Consider the following 18,178-nt stretch of genomic DNA (forward strand, 5'->3'; position numbering starts at 1 on the left):
GTGTGTGTGTGTGTGTGTGTGTAATTGCTGCCTGCCTGCCCTCGAGCTTGGTGAAATGGCGGCGCAGCACCACACGATGGACTTGCAGCAGGCGCTGGAATCGCGTGTGCCGTACGAGTTTCTCAGCCCCGCGCTGCGGCAGCGGGTCAGCGTGAGGGCGTACCAGCAGCACTGCGTGCACCACGCGGCGATGCGGTACTACGAATACAGACGCCTGCCGGAGTTCGTCCGCGCTGGCGTGGGGGAGGCGAGCTACTACGAGATGATGCTTCAGCAGCTGCAGGGGAAGCTGCAGCTGTATCCGTACATGCACATACGCAAGGTGGTGCAGCACACGAAGGAGACACCGCTCAGCTACTACACGACAATGGTCGCAGAACTACTCAAGGCGGAGCGCAGCTACGACACACTCCCCAACTTCACCGCTGTCGATGTGCTCAACAGCGTCGGCATCGGGCGCAACCAGTACCTCGAGCTCACCAAGGAGGTGCGGAGCAAACTGCGCTGGCACATCAATCGACAGTACGTGCGGGACCATCTGCCGTCGGAGATGCTGCAGGCCATCGTGCTACCGCCGTTCTGGCGTGTCTTCGCGGTGAGTGTGCCGGCAGAGGTGTTGAAGCGTGCCGCCCTCACCGCAGAGGAGGCCTCGTTGCACCGCCAACTGCTTCTGCAGCCTCGGAGAGGGCGCGGCAGCAACATCATCAGCAGCAACGATGACACCAGTGGTGGCGACGGGCAGCCGTGCTACTACGCCTGCGAGCTGCCGCACGCACCACTGCACCGCTTGTACCGCAAGGGACTTGTCTGCGCGACGTTCACTGTCAGTGCGGAGGATCAAATTGTGGTGCCGCCACTCGAGCGCTTCGTCATGAACCGCACCTCTGACGACCCCGGCGAGGTGCTGCTGTATAGGGTCCTCGCGACAATAGACAACCGCACCTCGCTGAGTCTGCTTGCGCAGCTTCTTATGCTTGATGAGGCAGATGTCTGCACAGCGGCCCACATGTACATCCGCCTTGGCCTCGCACAGTTCAAGAGAATCCACATTCCTGATGAATTTGCACAGTCGACCGAGCGCGTGCACGAGACGTGGCGCGACGCGGTGCAGGATCTGGTGTCAGAGGCTGCTGCTGCTGCTGCTGCGTCTGCCTCCCTTGCGAACTCTGTGGCACGAATAGCGGGGGGCTCGCGTGATGTGGAGGCGTACGGCGGCAGCAGCAACAACAACAACAATAGCCACCCGTCAAGGCGTGTGGCGCTGTTGTACGACGCAAGTCTCACGGGGTTCCTCATGATGACGAACCTGAGCTCCGATCCAACATTCAAGCAGCACGCGGTCACGCTGTTCGAGGTGGGGAAACTGCCAGAGGAGATGATGGGGAGCTTCATTGAGAAGCTTGAGCAGGTCGACAACCATGCTGAGCTCGACCTTGGTGGTGAGGCGGTGAAGTACATTCAGAGTGTGCTGTGCCTGCGCGAGGTGCTCAAGGCGCTCCAGTGTGTAGAGGGCCCCGACAAGGAGTGCGGCGTCGACATGATCAAGGTGGAGTCGATGAACGAGCTTGAGCCAACCACGCGCTACTCCGTCCTGGGGCGCAACTACTGGGCGTACTTTGTCACGTCTCCGGTGTCGTACGCGCCGCTCATTGACGTGGCACTTAACTGCGTATACGGTAGCACTGTGAGCCTGATGCCGTCGCCATGGATGACGCTGTACCTCTACGCCACAATGGGCACAGGACCGCCGTCGTTGCTGCTGCCAGCTGGTGCACGACTATACGCATGGCCGGCGATGCTGCAGGACACGGGGAACAGTATCGCAAAGCTGCGCCTACAACCACTAACGATGGATGCGGAAATCACGTACGTGGAGGCGGCCACCTCCATTATTTTGGCGAACGAAATGACGGCGACAGCGCCGATGTTTGTGCAAAGGGTGGCGGATGTACCGCTGTCCCCAACAACAGGACCCTCAGCAGCGGGTGGTGGTGGTGGAGGAGGAGGAGGAGGAGGAGGTGGTGGTGGTGGTGGTGGTGGCGGGTTTCTCCTGGAGGCTGCCGCCTACACGTCACTCACCGTGATGGTGCCCTTCACTGCCTCTGATGAGGAGGCGGTGAAGCTGCTGCGCGTGGCAGTGGTACAACACCTGCGCATGGATGCAGAAGAAGCCGTGCGCTTTGTTGATGCCCGCGCCGGCTGCAGTGATAATGCCCCCGCTTCGCGGTTTCTGGATCGATTCCATGCTGCGGTGGTGGCGATGCATTTGGAGAACTCGCTTGGCTGCTTTACGTTCTATGTGTCCCTCTGCGATGTCACAGCCACGGTGAAGAAGAAATCGACAACGAGAGCGTCTACAACAACGACGACGACGGTAGCAAAGACGACTACATCAATTGCGGATGCCGGGACACCTCTGGCGTCAGAGGCATCAGCAACGTCTGTATCCAAACCCGAGGTGGGAGCAAATGCGGCAACAGGGGCTAAAGATGCAGAAGAGGCCGTGCGTGTGTACAGTGTGGATGAGGCTTTTGTCGTTGACATTGGCCTGGGCATTCCCTTGACAAATTGGCATTGCTGCTCGGTGATGGTGCACCACCTGGGAAGTCTGTTGGGCGAGGCGCGCAGCGAGTGCCACAACGACGCAATGCGGCACCTCGCAAGTGACTTTGGCGAGTTCCTTGAGCGCTACTCGCCGCTGACGACAGCCGCGCGTGAGAAGATGGCGCTGCAGTCCTCCGCTGTCACAGGGCCGACGACTCAGATGCATATTCGGCGCTTGGGCGAAGGGGGGAACGGCGGCGCGCCGTTCCCGAGTGCGATGATTGCGTTTGACGGCGAGCGCCTCGTTGTGACCGATGACTGGAACCCTCTCGTGGAGTTGTGATGTTTCAACAGTGAGTGTGAGTCTGTACACAGACGCCTGCCTCTCTTCCCGAGGGCTGAGCTGCCTCCGCTGCTGCTGCTGTGTGGATGTGTTTGAGGGCGTGCTTCTTCTTTCCGCTTTGCTTCACAATCACCACAACGAGTTGGTCGAGGGAAGAGGGGGACGAGAGACAGAGGTAGTGTGTGTGTGCCAAGAGGGATATTCAAACATACGTAGGAANACACACACACACACCCACACACAGAGAGAAAGAGAGAGAGAGATAGAGAAAGAATTGTATATCTATACAGACAGGTACTCACGTGGGTGGCTGCACGCCAATGTCACACGAGGCGTTTCGTCTCAATGAGCTCAAGCAAAAGTTATCGTACAAAATTGAATCCATCGCCACCGCAGGGAACCTCTTCTTCCTTGGCACCAGCGACGGCAAGCTAGTCGTGTATGAGGTCTCGCTCGAGAGTTATGATGCCCAGTGCGTCCACATCCAGACTTCAAAGCACAAGCAGCCCATCCGCATGATTGTGCCAATCGTAGAGAAGGAGATTCTAATCGCAGTGGCGGGGGACATCATTGTGTTGCACGAGCTGCAGCACATGAGTCATGTGCAGCTCAACTGCCTGCCGGAGAACCGTCTGCCGGAGTTGGGCACCGTGAAGGGGACGAAGGACGTCGTCGCGCTGCATGTGAAGCGGCACCGCGGTGTCTACTCAATGGCGGTCTTGCAGCGCAAGAAGGTCACTATCTATGAGTACAAGGACCAGCTGCAGAATTTCACGGTGGTGAAGGACGCTCTGGCGCTGCCTGAGGGCGCCAAGACGCTGCTGTGGGTGGGCAAAAATCTTATGCTTGGGTTTCGCCGCGAGTACGTACTGCTGGACGTTTCGAGCGGCGCCACGGACTGCCTGTACCCGACGGGCAAGAGTGGCGTGCCGTTGCTGCTCTCACTCGATCCGGTGCCAGAGCTGCTGGTGGGCGGAGACGGTACCGGTATCCGTGCGCTGCACGACGGCAGCCTCGTGCCGGGCCGGAGCGGCATGCCGTGGCCGTCGCTTCCCACAAGCGCCGCCTACGTTCACCCGTTCCTCCTCACTGCTCATGACAGCAACTGCATTGAGGTGCGGGTGCCGTTCCTCAGCACGCTGCAGGAGTCGACGAATCCCGCGCTGTGCCAGAGCATCAGCGTCAAGTACGCTGACCGCATCTCACAACGGCCATTCGTCGACTTCGATGCCCGCCTACCAAGACCGACGACACCGCCGGATGCGCTGCGCAAGGACATCACGATCGCCATCAACAGCAGCAACACAGTGTACCTGCTCGAGTTCGTGCCGCTGAAGGAACAGGTGATGGCGCTGGCCTCTGCCAAGTGCTTCGAGGCAGGCCTTCTGCTCTGCCAGCTGTGCGTTAACGAGGTGGACGAGACGACGGTGGTCAGCCTCAAGACACAATTCGCTCTTTGGACCTTCGCCACGAAGAGGGAATTCAGGACCGCCATGCTGCGATTCCGTGACGCCAACGTGGACCCACGGCTCGTGATTGATCTCTTCCCTGGCTTCCTCACGCAGAAGGGGCGGGAGACGTGGGGACGCCCTCCCAAGGAGTATGCGGTGTCGCTCGATACAACCGACCTCGCACGACACATGCAGGACGCTGTTGCAGCCTTTCTAGACTACGCGCTGCCACTGCGCTGCGAGTATACAGCAGGGAAGGAGGAGACGGTACGCGTGTTGGCGGAGGCCATTGACACCGCCATTGTCAAGGCATACGTCGTGATGGGGCAAGAACAGGAGCTGATAAGGTTTCTTGGCGAGGATAACGTGTGCGACCTCGCGGAGGGGGAGGTGTTCCTCGCGGACAGCGAGCAGTGGGTGGCGTTGGTCGCGCTGTGGCATCGCCACAAGCTGCATAGCAAGAGCCTCGCACTGCTATGCACACTCGGCACGACGGGGCAGCCAGCCGCCGCCGCAGCAGACACCGCTGTCATGCCGACACCATCTGCTGAGGTGAAAGTGCCCTTCGATTCGGAATTTTCGCGGCTGCTAGAGACGCTGCTCGCCGAGTGCTTTGCCGAAAACGAGAGGACAAATAGCAGCAGTGACAGCGAAGGCGGTTTTACGCCGCAAAGCGTCCTTGCGAAGCTTTTGGCGAAGAATACAGTAGACGTGGACAGCTCACAGATGCCGCAACTCCTGCGTCGCTGTGTTGGTGTGGTGACGACCATCCAATATGTGCGGCGGCTCTCGTGGGACGAGTGCGAGACAGCGGCGTTGGTGGAGCGGTATGCGCGGTGGATCCTCGCCGACGTCCCTCCACGGTGGTCTGCCATGATGCTTCCCGCGAAACTTGTGCAGCCACAGCACTACCCCGCCGTTCTTCGCCTTGTGAGCGCCGATATGAGCGACATTGGCCACACGCGTTCGGACGAGAGGCTGGTGGAGTGGCTCTCGCGGGTGTTTGGCGATGCGTGCAGCACATGCATTGATGCCGCGACGCATAATGCTTATTGGTACAGCCTTGCGCAGCTCGTGGTGAACAATTCCAGCACGCAGCAGCAGCAGCAGCAGATGGTGTGGCAGCGATGCCTAGATGACTTTCTGCGGACGTCGCGGTACATGGACGTGGCAAAGGCGAAGGTGTATTTCGAGCAACCGGACGTGCGATCGCGTGCGTACGCGGAGCGCGCCATCATCTACCAGCGACTGAGGCTGCACGAGGACGCCATACGCATGTTTCTTTACGAGGCGGATCATCTGCAGGAGGCGCAGGACTACGCGACGCGTGTTGGCCGTGACGAGGAGGACGATGCCTTCGAGATTCTCCTTCGGCTGCTGCTCAACCCCGGTGACACAGGCTCTGCGCCGCTGCTGCAGGAGGCCGTTGCGATGGTGAACACGTGCGACGGCGTCGACCCGCTGACGGCGCTGCCGCTGCTGCCAGACAGCACCCCCGTCGCCGACATTGCGGACTTCATGAAGCGGTCCCTCCGCGACGCGTCGACGCGGAGCTGCAACGCGGCGATTTACGCCAGCGTCTTGGAATCGTGCATCCGCAAAGCGGAGGTGGGGCTTGTGGCGGAGCGGTCGCGTCGCATTGTGATGGATTTGGGCACTTGCTGCGCCGTCTGCGAGAAGAAGATGCGGCTCGATACCGTTTTTGTGCGTTTCCCCAACGGCGTGGTGGTGCACCAGGCCTGCATGGACGACGAGCACGTCTGCCCTGTGACGCGCGAGGACTTCCGCCGCGGCATCGAGTCGGCCACGCGTGAGACGTTGTAGCGTTCCCGGTGTGGCTCTGCATGCGTGTGGGTGCTTGCTTGCGCGCCTCCCTCCCCTCTCGCTATGGGGTCGCGCGCGTGAATTCATGTGTGCCGGTGTGCGTTGTGTGGGGAGGAGAAGGATGAGTGTCTGGGGGCGGGCGCTGCGTGTGCTCTTGCAAGTACTCCTGCCCCCTCGCTGTGTGTTCGTCTCGGTGTCTGCGCGTGCGCATGTGTGGAGTGTGTTGGCGGTGGGGGCGCGTGCTGTCTTGCCGGTGCACCTTCTGTTCGGCTCCCTTTTTCATTCTCAACGTTTTTCCCTTCCTCTCTCACTCTCCCACTCTCTTTCTCTCTCGCTCACTCCGTCCCACTTCCCTGCTTCGCGCTGTAGCAGTCCTCCTGTCCATGCCGAGAATGGCGGAGGGGAGGCGGACGGACGCTGGCATTTTTGGCTCTATCGTGAAGTCCATCATTCTGCCCAGGCCGAGCCCGAGCTACGACACGGCTGTGCACCCCGGCAAACTGCTGCACATCCCGAAGGTCGACTGGAGTACGCGGCAGGAGAACGGTGCCTTCACATACGGGCTGCTGCTGCTCGACCCGACGGCGAAGTACCTCGTCATCTACGCCCACACCAACGCGGTGGACATGGCGATGATGTTCGACGAGCTCTCGTACCTGGGCGAGCGTGCCTCCACATCGGTGCTTCTCTTTGAGTACACAGGCTACGGCATCTCCGACGGTGAGACGACGGAGATATCCATGAACGAAGACATGCTCTCCGCCTACTGCTATGCCGTTCGCTACCTTCAAGTGCCGGCAAACCGAATTGTTCTCATGGGTCGCTCTATTGGCACGGGGCCATCAGTGCAGCTGTGCGCTCTCCTGCAGGACGCGGAAGAGACGCCGGCGCTGCTGGTGCTGCAGTCGCCCTTCACCTCGGTGATGGAGTGCGCCAACAAAATCACACACGTTGGCTCCATAATGGGCTTCCTAGGCTACGACTGGTTTCGTACCATCGATGTGATTGCACGGGTACGCTGCCCTATCATCATTCAGCACGGGGGTCTTGACGATGTTGTGCCCTTTGAGCACGCGGAGCGGCTTAAGCGCGTCATTGAAGATGCGACGCCCCCCGGCCTCATCGAGCTGCACGAGGAGAAGACATGCAGGCACAACGACCTCCCGGTGACGAACGCTGCGCACATCGTCGGCAAGAAGCTGCGTGGTCTGGGGCAAGAGCGGTGCCTACAGCTCAAATGCCGACCGTACCGGCTGGTGAATCCGCCCATTTACGAATATCTTTTCTGCGTCAATGGCANGCGGATCACATGTGTTGAATCGTTGCTGCGTCACTGGAACGAGACACTTGCTCTGGGCTCCTTCGTGTGCAAACGAGAGAAGCTACACGTTCTCCTTGTTGCGAGTGTCGCGCTATTTGCAATGCGCTGCGCGCTGGTGTGGCAGCGCTACATAGGGAGTTGGAAACAAGACCACAGCGGCAAGGCGGCCGGAGAGGACCCGCACTGCAGTAAGGAAGAAATCATCAACCGCTGCCTCGCTTGCTGGGGGAGTCCCCTCGGCATCTTTGTCGGGGCGCAGGGGAAATCGCCGGTGCACAAAATATTCGGCGTGCATTTCCCAGCGAATGGTGTGTCGAGTAGAAACGACAGCAGCAACATCGGCAGTTCGTCTTTCATGGCGTGCGACGACCGCCCGCCGCACTTTGGCGTTGCCGAGCTTGAGTTCACACCAGGATTGATGAAGAGTGTGGTCGTCGCGGTGTCCACGGCACCAACCCTCACAGGAGAGGCAAATGACATGGGTGTGTTTCTCCAGAAGGACATCGTGACGTGGATACAGACGGAGTGTGAACGTATCATGGCCTTTCTCGATGACAACGAATGGGAGAATCTCCGTATTTTACTGCTTAACTTCAACGCGAAGGCGCCTACATTCCTGAGCAGCAAGGCGCTTCACTTGTTCAATGAATGCACATCGCCGAGTGGCGAGGAGAGCACGCACCGCAGAAAGAAGGAGTCTATAGTGGACCTGGAGGAGTGGCTGCAGCCATGGATAGCGAGCACCAAGGCACAATCGAACTTGGGTGGTGAGGTGCCGTGGGATTACTACTTGTTCAAGGCACGCCGATGTGTGCGGGATGACCACCAGCTGCGGGCCGACTTGTGCTGGCTGGAGACGAGAAAGATCGTAGAAGCTTGGCGGGTAGTCGCAGAGATCCACCGTCTGTTTAAGAAGTACTCGCGTCGCTGCTTACGTCCAACATTCATTGCGGTATAAGACCTATACATGATATTCCCCTCCGCCCCTCATTCTCTCTCTCTTCGTTTCCTCTTCCCCTTTCCTCTTTCTGGATCGCCTACCGTGTATCTTTGTTGCCACAGATGACATTCTTTCCATTATCCTTGTTTTTTTTTTTCTCTCTCTCTCGGTCCTCTTCTTCTTCTTCTGCTGCTGCCGCCCAATGTTCTTGTTTCCGGCGTAGGCACAACGTGCGAGACGGTGTGCCGCATGCGGGGCCTCAGTCCCTCCTCGCTGTCGAGCTCCGGCACTCTCTTCGATGAGGCGGCGGCGTCTGACAAGACATCCGTGTCTCGGTTAATTGACGTGCTCGCCGCGCCCCGAGACGCTGGTGGATTTGGCGGGACGCTGCGCTATTGCGACGTGGGACTGCTGCTGCAGCAGATTGAGTGCAAATGGGACACGGATCGCCTTGACGACTGCTGGTACGACATGGTCAAGGGATTTCCGGTGACTGTCGTTGACGACATGCCCTGGGCTGCGCAGTGCATCCATGAGCACCTGCATGGAGAGGCTGTTCAGTTTGTGCTGCGGTCGCCCGCTGCACCGACACGAGACGACCCTCACGTTTCGCCACAGCGAGCACAAGACATCGACCGAATGACCACCGAGCCGCATGTCTCACGGTCGAGTAGTCGCAACGCACCACCACCACCACCACCACCACCACCACCAAAGCAACAGTCACCACCACCACCACCGAGTGATCATCCAGCAGGCAACGGGCGCTCGAGAACACCTGGAAACGCGCGTTTCGCGTCGCCAACGCTGTCAAGTATGCGACGGATCCGCTCGGTTGCGGCGCCGTCGCGGCGCAGGAGCCCTGGAATTGCCTCTCCACGGAGAGGACGCTCGCCACCGCCGACGAGCGACGATGTATTCAACCGGCTCATAGAGGACGCCAAAGATAGAAGAAGGAGGGCAACGACACCAACACCAGCGGCAACAACGCCAATATACAACTCGACCACAGCTGCAAAGGGAGCCTCGGATCACTCTTCCTCCCCGCGCCAGTCACTTCGGCGGGCGTCGCCGACTGCGCCACAATTTAACCGGCCAACAAAGTCGTACGAAGCGAAGTTGGCTCCTGAGCCTGAGCTGCTGGATCGCATAGAAGCTGCTGCGCCCACTCCACACGTGGAGCGGCGTGCCCCGCTTGGCCCATCGTCGTATGTGCCGCCGGGCTACGTCGAGGCGGTGGCGCGCCTGCGCGGATTTGCTGCGTCGCGCAATCACTATCAGTTCGTGGACTCGCTGCGTGCCGAATCACCCGCCCCTGTGGTGGCGGAGCGGTCGCCAATTCTACGTCTGCCGCTACCAGATAGTGGGGACGGGAAGAGAGTCGTCGATGTGCGCCTGGCGAGTCCAGTGCGGTCGCGCCACCATGTGATACCGCGGGATGTACCGTACGATGATCCGTCGCGTGTGCTCATTCAAGATGTTCTCTGTGGAAAGCGATTTCGGTGCCGCCAGTAGCAGCAGCAGCAGCAGCCGCGCGCTGAGGTGTCGCCAAAACGCGGCTATCCTGAAGGCGAGAACTGGCAGTGTCTTCATTTTCCCAGTGAGGGGCTTGCCATCTCTTTCTCTCCTTCTCTCTGCCCCTGCTGTTCTTTGTGTATGTGTGCTTGTTCGCGACGTGGGTGCGCTGCTGAGACTTCTTTCTTCGTTACTTTTGGGCCTGGATGTGCTTCTCGTGGCGCCCCAAAGACATCGGGAGGGGCGGCGTGAGAAGAAGGAAGGGGAAGAAGACGGCGTCAAAGGGGGGAATAACAGAAAGAAAGAAAAAAAAAACGGATATTATGAACCGGTCAACGTGGTCTCTCCTGAAGCGTGACTTTGACGCGTGGGCGTACAACATCTACTGGCCGCAGCAGAAGGCGCTGCTGCCGCTGCTCGGGTTTGCGAGCTTGGCCGTGGAGGACATTAAGTTCGCGTACAACGCGTGGTGCCTCCTGCGCCTCGCAATGTTTTACGGCACGGAGCACCCAAAGGTCCTCAGTTCGCTGGTGAACACCACGCCCTCAATGGACATTGCGTACGGTGGCAACCGTTTGTTTTACATGCACGCGAAGGTGGAGGTGCCATTGTCACGATCAAAGACAAGGGTGGCGCTGACTCCTTGCCACCCACGAGCCCAACCTCTGCAGAACTTCCCGTGGCGCAAGGTGGTCTGCGAGGCGCATGAGCGAGGCTCCCGTGGAGCAGAGGATGCTGGTGGCGTGGAGATTGTCCTCGGGATGGAGAATGGGCTGTCCAATAGTGTGGCTGAGGACTGTGATTACTGTCTCTACATTCCTCAGTACGGTTCGATAGGGTCGCTGTCAATGCTCTCTGCCATGGCGATAGCTGTTCACTCTGCGCACAGTGCACACTACACAGCGACATCTGACGCATGCGATTCACTGCCGCAGCCGTCAAAGGGGCACATGCCTCTGAGCAATGGTGATGTGAAAGGGTTACAAGGCAAGTCAATGCCACATGAAAAAGACCTTATTCACCTTAACAATAAGGAAATCGCGAGAATTCTAGAGGCGAGACGTTTATCATACCGATTACAATTGTCGGTTGTAGTGTACAATGAGTTTGGTGACCGAAACATTGGCGCAATCATGCGCAATGCCAACGTCTACAACTGCGAGCAAATGGTTGTGCTTCATCGCAGGAAATTCAGCCGACGTGGCGCTGTCGGTACACAGAATGTGCTTTGGACTTCTTTTCACGCTTCCATTGATGATGCTGATTGTCAATTGTGTCTCCGAGGAAACGTCATCTGGCTGTTGCACCAGTATTACCCGTACCTCAAGATACATGGGGACCACATGAATGATACAGCCGCAACCTTCATTCGACCCGAGAACCCTTCTCTTCAGCAGTGGGTGGGCTGTGATCATCGCATAAGTGAGGGGCACCCAATAATGAACGGAGAAGGTGGAGGAGGTGATGGTGCTGGTGCACACTTGATTGGGACAGAGGTGTACCTGGACGATTTGGACTCTCTGCGTGCTGCTGTTGAGGGCGTTGTGCAGGATGGCTACCGTGGCATCATGCTTGCCATTCCAGAGGAGGGCGCTTCGCCGCATCCGGACATTGTGAAGTGCGCACAACGGATTGTGTACCTTGTGCACCCCAGCCGTCTTGCGCGTGGGGTCCAGCGTGGTCTGAACGGTGCCCTTTCTTCTGCAGTTGCACTTGAGCGACTCAGGACGGCAATAGACGGTTTATAACAGCGTCTTGTCCTTTGCTGTCGTTGTGAATTTTTTTGTTCGGTTTGGATTGCGGCTTCTGCTAGGCGGCATTACGGTGATGCATGTGGGTTCTATTTCCTCAGAGCACTGGGCCAGAGGTGCATTGGGTGTATCTCTGCCTGCGTGTGTGTGTGTGTGTGTGTGGTCGTGGAGGGCGCTGAGCTCTTGAACGTATTAGTTCTGCCTTCCTTTGTTTCACACGGTGGGCAGAGGTAAATATCTTCTCCTTTCTTCCTTTTTTCTTTGGCGCGTCTTAGTTCCTTGACGCAGGTGATGGAAGCAAGAGTGTTTGTTGCTATAGTTGTGCTGGACGCTTTTCTGCTGTAAGACTGTGCTGCGAAGAGAGAGCGCGCATGAGGTGCGGCGCCCACTGATAGGCCCACTACCCACGCTGGGTGGTAGACATAACCGACCAACATGTGATGCTCATCGAAGTAAAAACGCGTGCGTTATCCTTTGAGTATGGCAACATCAACTTGATGAGTCTATCTCCTGACATAGCTACGGCGGCTATCCATTCACCTTGGTTTCTCCGCACCAAGGACATGGCCATTTTCTCAGGTGGCAGGGCTCATGAATGCCGTATCACCTGGGGGACACTGCCGTGGAGAAAGTGTTTTGCCGAGAACTTCGCAACAGTGATGGGGGGATATGCATTACCAAAACAGCTGATGTCGTCATTTTAAAAATCAGTATTGTGTGTGACTTTCTTTTTCTACACGAAAAAAAAAGTTGAAACTGCACAATATGCCGCTGCTTTTTCTGCACTGTTTCGCTGTACTCTGGAGGGGCCACGTGGCGCCATGTGTGGGCTTGGATTCTCTCTGTGTGTGTGTGCGCAGTGCACACGCCTCGTGGTGCACAGGTGACGGGCCGGGCTACAGCAAGAGGCGGCATGTGCGGGGGTGTTGGTGCTGTTCGCCTCATTCTTCTCTTTCCTTGTTTTTGCTTTCGTTCCTGGACTGCCTCTCTCTCTCTCTCTGTGCGCTTGCGCAGGATTGCCACCACTATTATTGTAAGCAAAGCCGACAACTTTTATATTTCGAACATGAAGTACGCCTCCGTGGATGACTTCCTCGAGAAATGCGCGCTGAAGCGGGACCCGCACCAGCCTGAATTCCTTCAGGCAGTTCATGAAGTGATGACCTCGCTGTGGCCGTTTCTGCAAAGCCACCCGGAATACTGCGAGGATTCTCTTCTGGAGCGCCTGGTGGAGCCGGAGCGCGTGATTCAGTTCCGCGTCTCTTGGGTCGACGACAAGGGCGACGTGCAGGTGAACCGCGCGTGGCGTGTGCAGTTCAACTCCAGCATCGGCCCGTACAAGGGCGGCATGCGGTTCCACCCCACCGTCAACCTGTCGATCCTCAAGTTCCTTGGCTTTGAGCAGACCTTTAAGAACGCACTGACCACACTGCCGATGGGCGGCGGCAAGGGCGGATCCGACTTTGACCCGAAGGGCAAGAGCGACCACGAGGTGATGCGGTTCTGCCAGGCGCTGGTGACGGAGCTGTACCGCCACATCGGCCCCAACACGGACGTGCCGGCCGGCGACATTGGCGTCGGTGGCCGCGAGGTCGGCTTCATGACGGGCATGTCACAGAAGCTGACCAACAACAAGGCCTGCACCTTCACCGGGAAGGGTATCGCCTTCCAGGGGAGCCAGATGCGCCCCGAGGCGACGGGCTACGGCATCGTGTACTTCTTGGAGGCCGTGCTGAAGCAGCATAACCAGCAGCTGAAGGGAAAGACGATCATTGTGTCTGGCTGTGGAAATGTTGCCCAGCACGCGGTGGAGAAGTGCCTCCAGCTTGGTGCCAAGGTGATCAGCGTGTCTGACTCGCGTGGCTGCGTGCATGATCCGGAAGGTTTCACCCCTGAGAAGCTGGCGGAATTAATGCGAGTCAAAAACGCAAAGCGTGGGACTGTTGAGGAGTACGCAAAGCAGTTTGGTCTTCAGTACGAGGCGGGCAAGCGCCCGTGGCACCTCAAGGCGGATATTGCCCTTCCGTGTGCGACGCAGAATGAACTGGAGCTGAAGGATGCGAAGGACCTGATCAAGAATGGCGTCTGTGTTGTGGTCGAGGGCGCGAACATGCCGACAACGGCGGACGCCACCACGGAGCTCATCAATGCGGGGATTGTTTTCGCCCCCGGCAAGGCCGCCAACGCTGGCGGTGTTGCCATGTCCGGGCTTGAGATGTCGCAGAACGCTGCCCGTCTAAGCTGGACAGCGGAGGAGCTGGACAAGAGGCTCCGCGAGATTATGAACTCCATTCACAGTGCCTGCGTGAAGTACGGCAAGGAGGGTGACAAGGTGAACTATGTGAATGGAGCCAACATTGCCGGCTTCGTCAAGGTTGCAGAGGCGATGAAGGGTCTCGGTGTTGTTTAATAAACACCTCAAAGATGATTCGAGTTGCATATGTTTCTTTGGTTGACGCGCCGACACGGATAATATGGCTCCCGCCGGGCCGCACATGTGTGAGGCCATTAGAATATGCGAGCCGACATCCGTAATCGTACGCGCACCTATTTTTTTTTTTTTGGGGGGGGGTGTTTTTGGAAAGGAAGGCGTGTAATGTGCTGGGCGGGTACTGACTTGTTTTCTATATAAGGTGAGCTTCGAAACGAAGGGAGCGCAACGCAAAAAGGATATTCCTTCTTGTTTTAATTCATTATGTCTGATGGGAACCAACAAAACAAAGAAAATAAACAATCCCTTTCCCACTACAATCTTTTTGTCACTCACTTGGTCGTGTCCTTTTTTTTTCTTCTTTCCAGCGACGTGTCTTCAGCTGCCATGCGTCTGAATTTGACGTGATCGTGTGTGACTACACTTGACCTTTGCGCCACGTGATTTGCTGATTGGACACTACCTTCTCTTTTTGCTTTGCCTTGGCGGGCTGTGTGCGCTAGAGTGCTGATTTGCTGCAGCACATGTGAGGGGCTGCTGTTCGTGCGGCGCGTGGCGAAGATGTTTTGTCTGTTGGCCGCTGCACGAGCGATGCGAGTAATTCCACGGTGCCCATGCTCCATGCTCATGACATCCATTCCACGTCGAGTAGGGGCAGTGAAGAAGGTGGTGGCGACACGGTGAGGTGACGAATACTCCAAACGACACAAACCCACCGAACAAACTCTCACGCCTGGGGGGAATGCAGACATGTGGTACTTGGCCATTGTGGCTCATGCCATCATACGGCCAAAGCAAGATGTGAATGAAGGCGCTATGGTAGAAGCCCGAATTGGTATGCAGGAGCTGTCACTGTGAGAATTTTCGTCACAGGCGTATGTCCCATTCCTGCAAAAGCCTCTCTCATTGGTGGCAGTGGCGCGAACCGCAGACTTCGCCAATGTGAAGTGTGATGTATCACTGTCCTCATGGGAGTTTTCAGAGTTGAGTGAGCAGATCCGGTGTGTATTGTCGCTGCTAACCAAAATCCGTGCAAACGAAAGTAGGGATGCGCATTCCTGTATTGTGGAGATGGGGAATCAGTTAGGGGTGCCGATCACCCTACAAAATGACGCTGAGAAGTTTGCATTAGAGGATCGACTTGCTCTTAAGAGGAGGGCGCTTCTCTTCCCCAATTGCGTCAAGTTGGTGGGAGAGAATCTTTTGCCATGCGCAACAACTTTACGATCAGGTAGTGGTGTAGACTCTGCGGTAATGGTTCAGCCAGGAGAAGTGTTGTGTGTTCCTCTTGCCTTTATGGATAGCCCAGATGTCGTCATTGGTCTGGTCCCTCTTGATGGGGGAAACGCGTCTAGCGAGGAGCCGCTGGGGGAGCTCTCACCCAGAGGTCTTCTCCTTGTTGCAGAGTCTCGCGGAGTGGATTCTATTGGAAGACTGAAGGAGTTCACATTTAAAACTTCTTCGGCAGCTGCAACGACAGAAGAGACTGCTTACGTGGATGTGACGTACCATTTGCAGGGATCTGTTCTCACCATGATCCTAGCTCCATCAAGGCCTACCATCCACAATGGGACTCGCTTTCCACTAAAGGTTTTTCTTTTCCTCGGTGGGCATCCTGTGGAGGAGGCCACCGTAAACCCAGAGGAGACTTTTGTGACGCTTAAAAATGACCCGTTTGGCCCACAGCTGCAGTACCTCTTCCAATGCGATGTACACGGTGCACTCTACACTGCGGATGAACGAGTCGATTTGAACTCTATCGACCCTGAGGTGGGGGAGATTATTGTGCTGAAGCATGAAGAATATCCTCGACGGTGTTTCTTTGAGTTGAGTATCGAACGCCGACCATGCGATGTTGGTGGTACCACGTTGGTGTACAGTGTGCTGCCACGCTATATTTTCGGTGTGGAAAATAATTCACTCATAGATGTGGAAATTACATCCGAGAGTGGTGATTCCGTCGGTACGTTGGGTGTCGGCGTGCTCTCATCCACGCCTCTGAGCAACTTTGCATACCTTCCTCTTAATACACAGATGGTACGGAGTGTGGGAATGACAAAGTCTGCGGCCTTTGAGATTGGCGAGAGCCTAGAGGAGCGACTGGTAATGTGTGGCCCTGTTGACCGTGATGAAACGGATGGCCTATCACACTGTTTCTTGCTGCGCGCACGAACAGGTGACGCGAAGGGTGTTATGGAGTTGCTCCCAGCGCTTTTTTTAGTAAACATGGACCCCACACGCAGCCTTTTTGTGAGGCATACCATCAAGAGCAGCAACGGTACGATAGGTAGCACCGAAAGAGTCCATCGTGTCGTCGTGCCCTCTTCCGGTATGCTTTCACACACTACACTCTCACGTTACGGCTACACCGATTTCTTTGCTTTTGCGTGGGAGGACGGTGCGGATGACTGCGCTTACTCATCTCCAGTGGAGGCGACGCTCTCACCAGGGACGGATTGGACAGGATTCGTACAATGTGGGCATACCCACCACGCGGTACAAATACGCAAAGGTGGTGCCTGCGATGCCGCTGTGCTGGCAGTCAGTGCCCCGCGACGACCGTATCTAAAACTGGTGAATCTGACACCGTATGCATACGACGCTCTTGGCCCAATGTCGATTTCGTCCTGTACACCACCCTCTGTCAACAATGAGGAGGTGATTCTTTGCTCTGGAGGCAATGAAACACGGGTACAACTCAGCCGAAACCTCTGTGCAGATGTTGGTAGAGGTGTGATGGCTTTTGTGAAGAATCAGCGTGACGCTGCTACCGTGGTTTTGTCGCTTGCACCACTTAATACGGTTACCCTTGCGGAGGCTAATGGCCCATCAGCACTCGCTCCTCGGATTAACGACGAAAACGAAGATGCTGTGCTGAAAGAAAAGGCCTTGGTGCGTGTAGACATTAAAGCTTCTCAGTCATCTCTCAGCATTCGAGATGGTGGGGAGCTTCCTCTGCACGTCACTCTTGAGAGCAGTGAATTCTGGTTGGTCTATCAAACGATGAAAGTAACAGCTCAGTGCACGGTGTCAAATGTGTGTATACAAGGCACCTATAAGGAGAAGAAGAACAATGTAGTAAAACCATTTAGCTTCAATATGTCCGTTCACGACGTTGAAATTGGAGCTAATACGATAAATGTTCTTTCTACGCAACTGAATCTGACGCAACTCGAACTGGAAGTATCTGATGTGCTATTGTATCAACTGCAGCAGTTGTCGAAGCATTGTCGCCCACATCAACCGAATCTGGGCGAACCAAACACTTCAATGGCGCCCTTTCCCGTCGCGCATCTGCCGATGTTCAAAAACAAACGAATGCAGCTAGTATCTGTGGCAGTCTTTGAGGTTTCCGTTGTTATAACATATGATAGAAGCGTGAGCCCTCCTGAAGATGTTTTGTTCCGTGGATCGCCCATCGGAAGTCTCATTCCGTCTCTGCACCGTGCCTCCATGAGGCTACCAACTGTGCGGCTTCGTGATGTCTCTGGGGCATCTGCCTTGGAAGTGGGGAATATTGTGCGGGAAGTGCTTTTCATTGAAATTGTGAAGCAGATCCCAAACTTGGTGACAAGTGTTGTTTTGTTTCCATCGCTCTCTCCGCTTGGCAGCATGCTGAGCCGAGTTGGGTCTTTCATTTTTGGGTCAAGAGGCAGTTCCTCTGATTTGCCTGGTACCACCCTCATTTGAGGGAAAAGAAAGCGTAAGAGAGGGAATAATTTTTAAAGAAAACACATGGAGCGGCCTTGCTTACTTTCTTGGGCGTCTTCTAGTGGGCATGTGTTGTCGGAACAGGGCCCCTTAACTAGAAGAGGCGTGCGTGCTGAGTTGTGTCGCCCGTGCACCCCGCTGGGAGGCGATGCGACAGGCCTCTGTGGAATGAATCCACATCCTTGCACTTACAGATGCCTGTATGGAAGTTTAATATTTAAAACCATCTGAATCACAATGCATTCTTTAGGGTCTGCTGCCCCATGGGTATACTCGACTTTGAGGCTTTCGTTCTTGCAAACTTCCTTTTCCCTTCTTAATACAAAAGTGAAGGTTTTAGAAAAGGG

At 56.4% G+C, this 18,178-nt stretch overlaps 6 protein-coding genes across 6 annotated transcripts; all 6 read left to right on the top strand.

Moving 5' to 3' along the window:
• Window positions 1-55: 55 nt before the first annotated feature.
• Window positions 56-2,887, top strand: DQ04_02801000 (hypothetical protein; the record flags this gene model as incomplete). Its single annotated transcript, XM_009312230.1, has 1 exon — window positions 56-2,887. The coding sequence occupies one exon, from the start codon at window positions 56-58 to the stop codon at window positions 2,885-2,887; it is 2,832 nt and encodes a 943-aa protein (XP_009310505.1).
• A 320-nt stretch (window positions 2,888-3,207) lies between these two features.
• On the top strand, window positions 3,208-6,162 carry DQ04_02801010 (CNH domain-containing protein; the record flags this gene model as incomplete). The annotated part of the gene is made up of 1 exon (XM_009312231.1): window positions 3,208-6,162. The coding sequence occupies one exon, from the start codon at window positions 3,208-3,210 to the stop codon at window positions 6,160-6,162; it is 2,955 nt and encodes a 984-aa protein (XP_009310506.1).
• A 383-nt stretch (window positions 6,163-6,545) lies between these two features.
• Window positions 6,546-8,441, top strand: DQ04_02801020 (putative serine peptidase; the record flags this gene model as incomplete). The annotated part of the gene is made up of 1 exon (XM_009312232.1): window positions 6,546-8,441. The coding sequence occupies one exon, from the start codon at window positions 6,546-6,548 to the stop codon at window positions 8,439-8,441; it is 1,896 nt and encodes a 631-aa protein (XP_009310507.1).
• A 231-nt stretch (window positions 8,442-8,672) lies between these two features.
• Window positions 8,673-9,938, top strand: DQ04_02801030 (hypothetical protein; the record flags this gene model as incomplete). The annotated part of the gene is made up of 1 exon (XM_009312233.1): window positions 8,673-9,938. The coding sequence occupies one exon, from the start codon at window positions 8,673-8,675 to the stop codon at window positions 9,936-9,938; it is 1,266 nt and encodes a 421-aa protein (XP_009310508.1).
• A 323-nt stretch (window positions 9,939-10,261) lies between these two features.
• DQ04_02801040 (putative SpoU type methylase) lies at window positions 10,262-11,686 on the top strand (the record flags this gene model as incomplete). Its single annotated transcript, XM_009312234.1, has 1 exon — window positions 10,262-11,686. The coding sequence occupies one exon, from the start codon at window positions 10,262-10,264 to the stop codon at window positions 11,684-11,686; it is 1,425 nt and encodes a 474-aa protein (XP_009310509.1).
• A 3,505-nt stretch (window positions 11,687-15,191) lies between these two features.
• On the top strand, window positions 15,192-17,810 carry DQ04_02801050 (hypothetical protein; the record flags this gene model as incomplete). Its single annotated transcript, XM_009312235.1, has 1 exon — window positions 15,192-17,810. The coding sequence occupies one exon, from the start codon at window positions 15,192-15,194 to the stop codon at window positions 17,808-17,810; it is 2,619 nt and encodes an 872-aa protein (XP_009310510.1).
• Between the last annotated feature and the right edge of the window lie 368 nt (window positions 17,811-18,178).

The sequence above is a fragment of the Trypanosoma grayi genome (assembly GCF_000691245.1).
Source record: "Trypanosoma grayi strain ANR4 Tgr_280_V1, whole genome shotgun sequence".
Classification (NCBI taxonomy): Eukaryota; Euglenozoa; class Kinetoplastea; order Trypanosomatida; family Trypanosomatidae; genus Trypanosoma; species Trypanosoma grayi.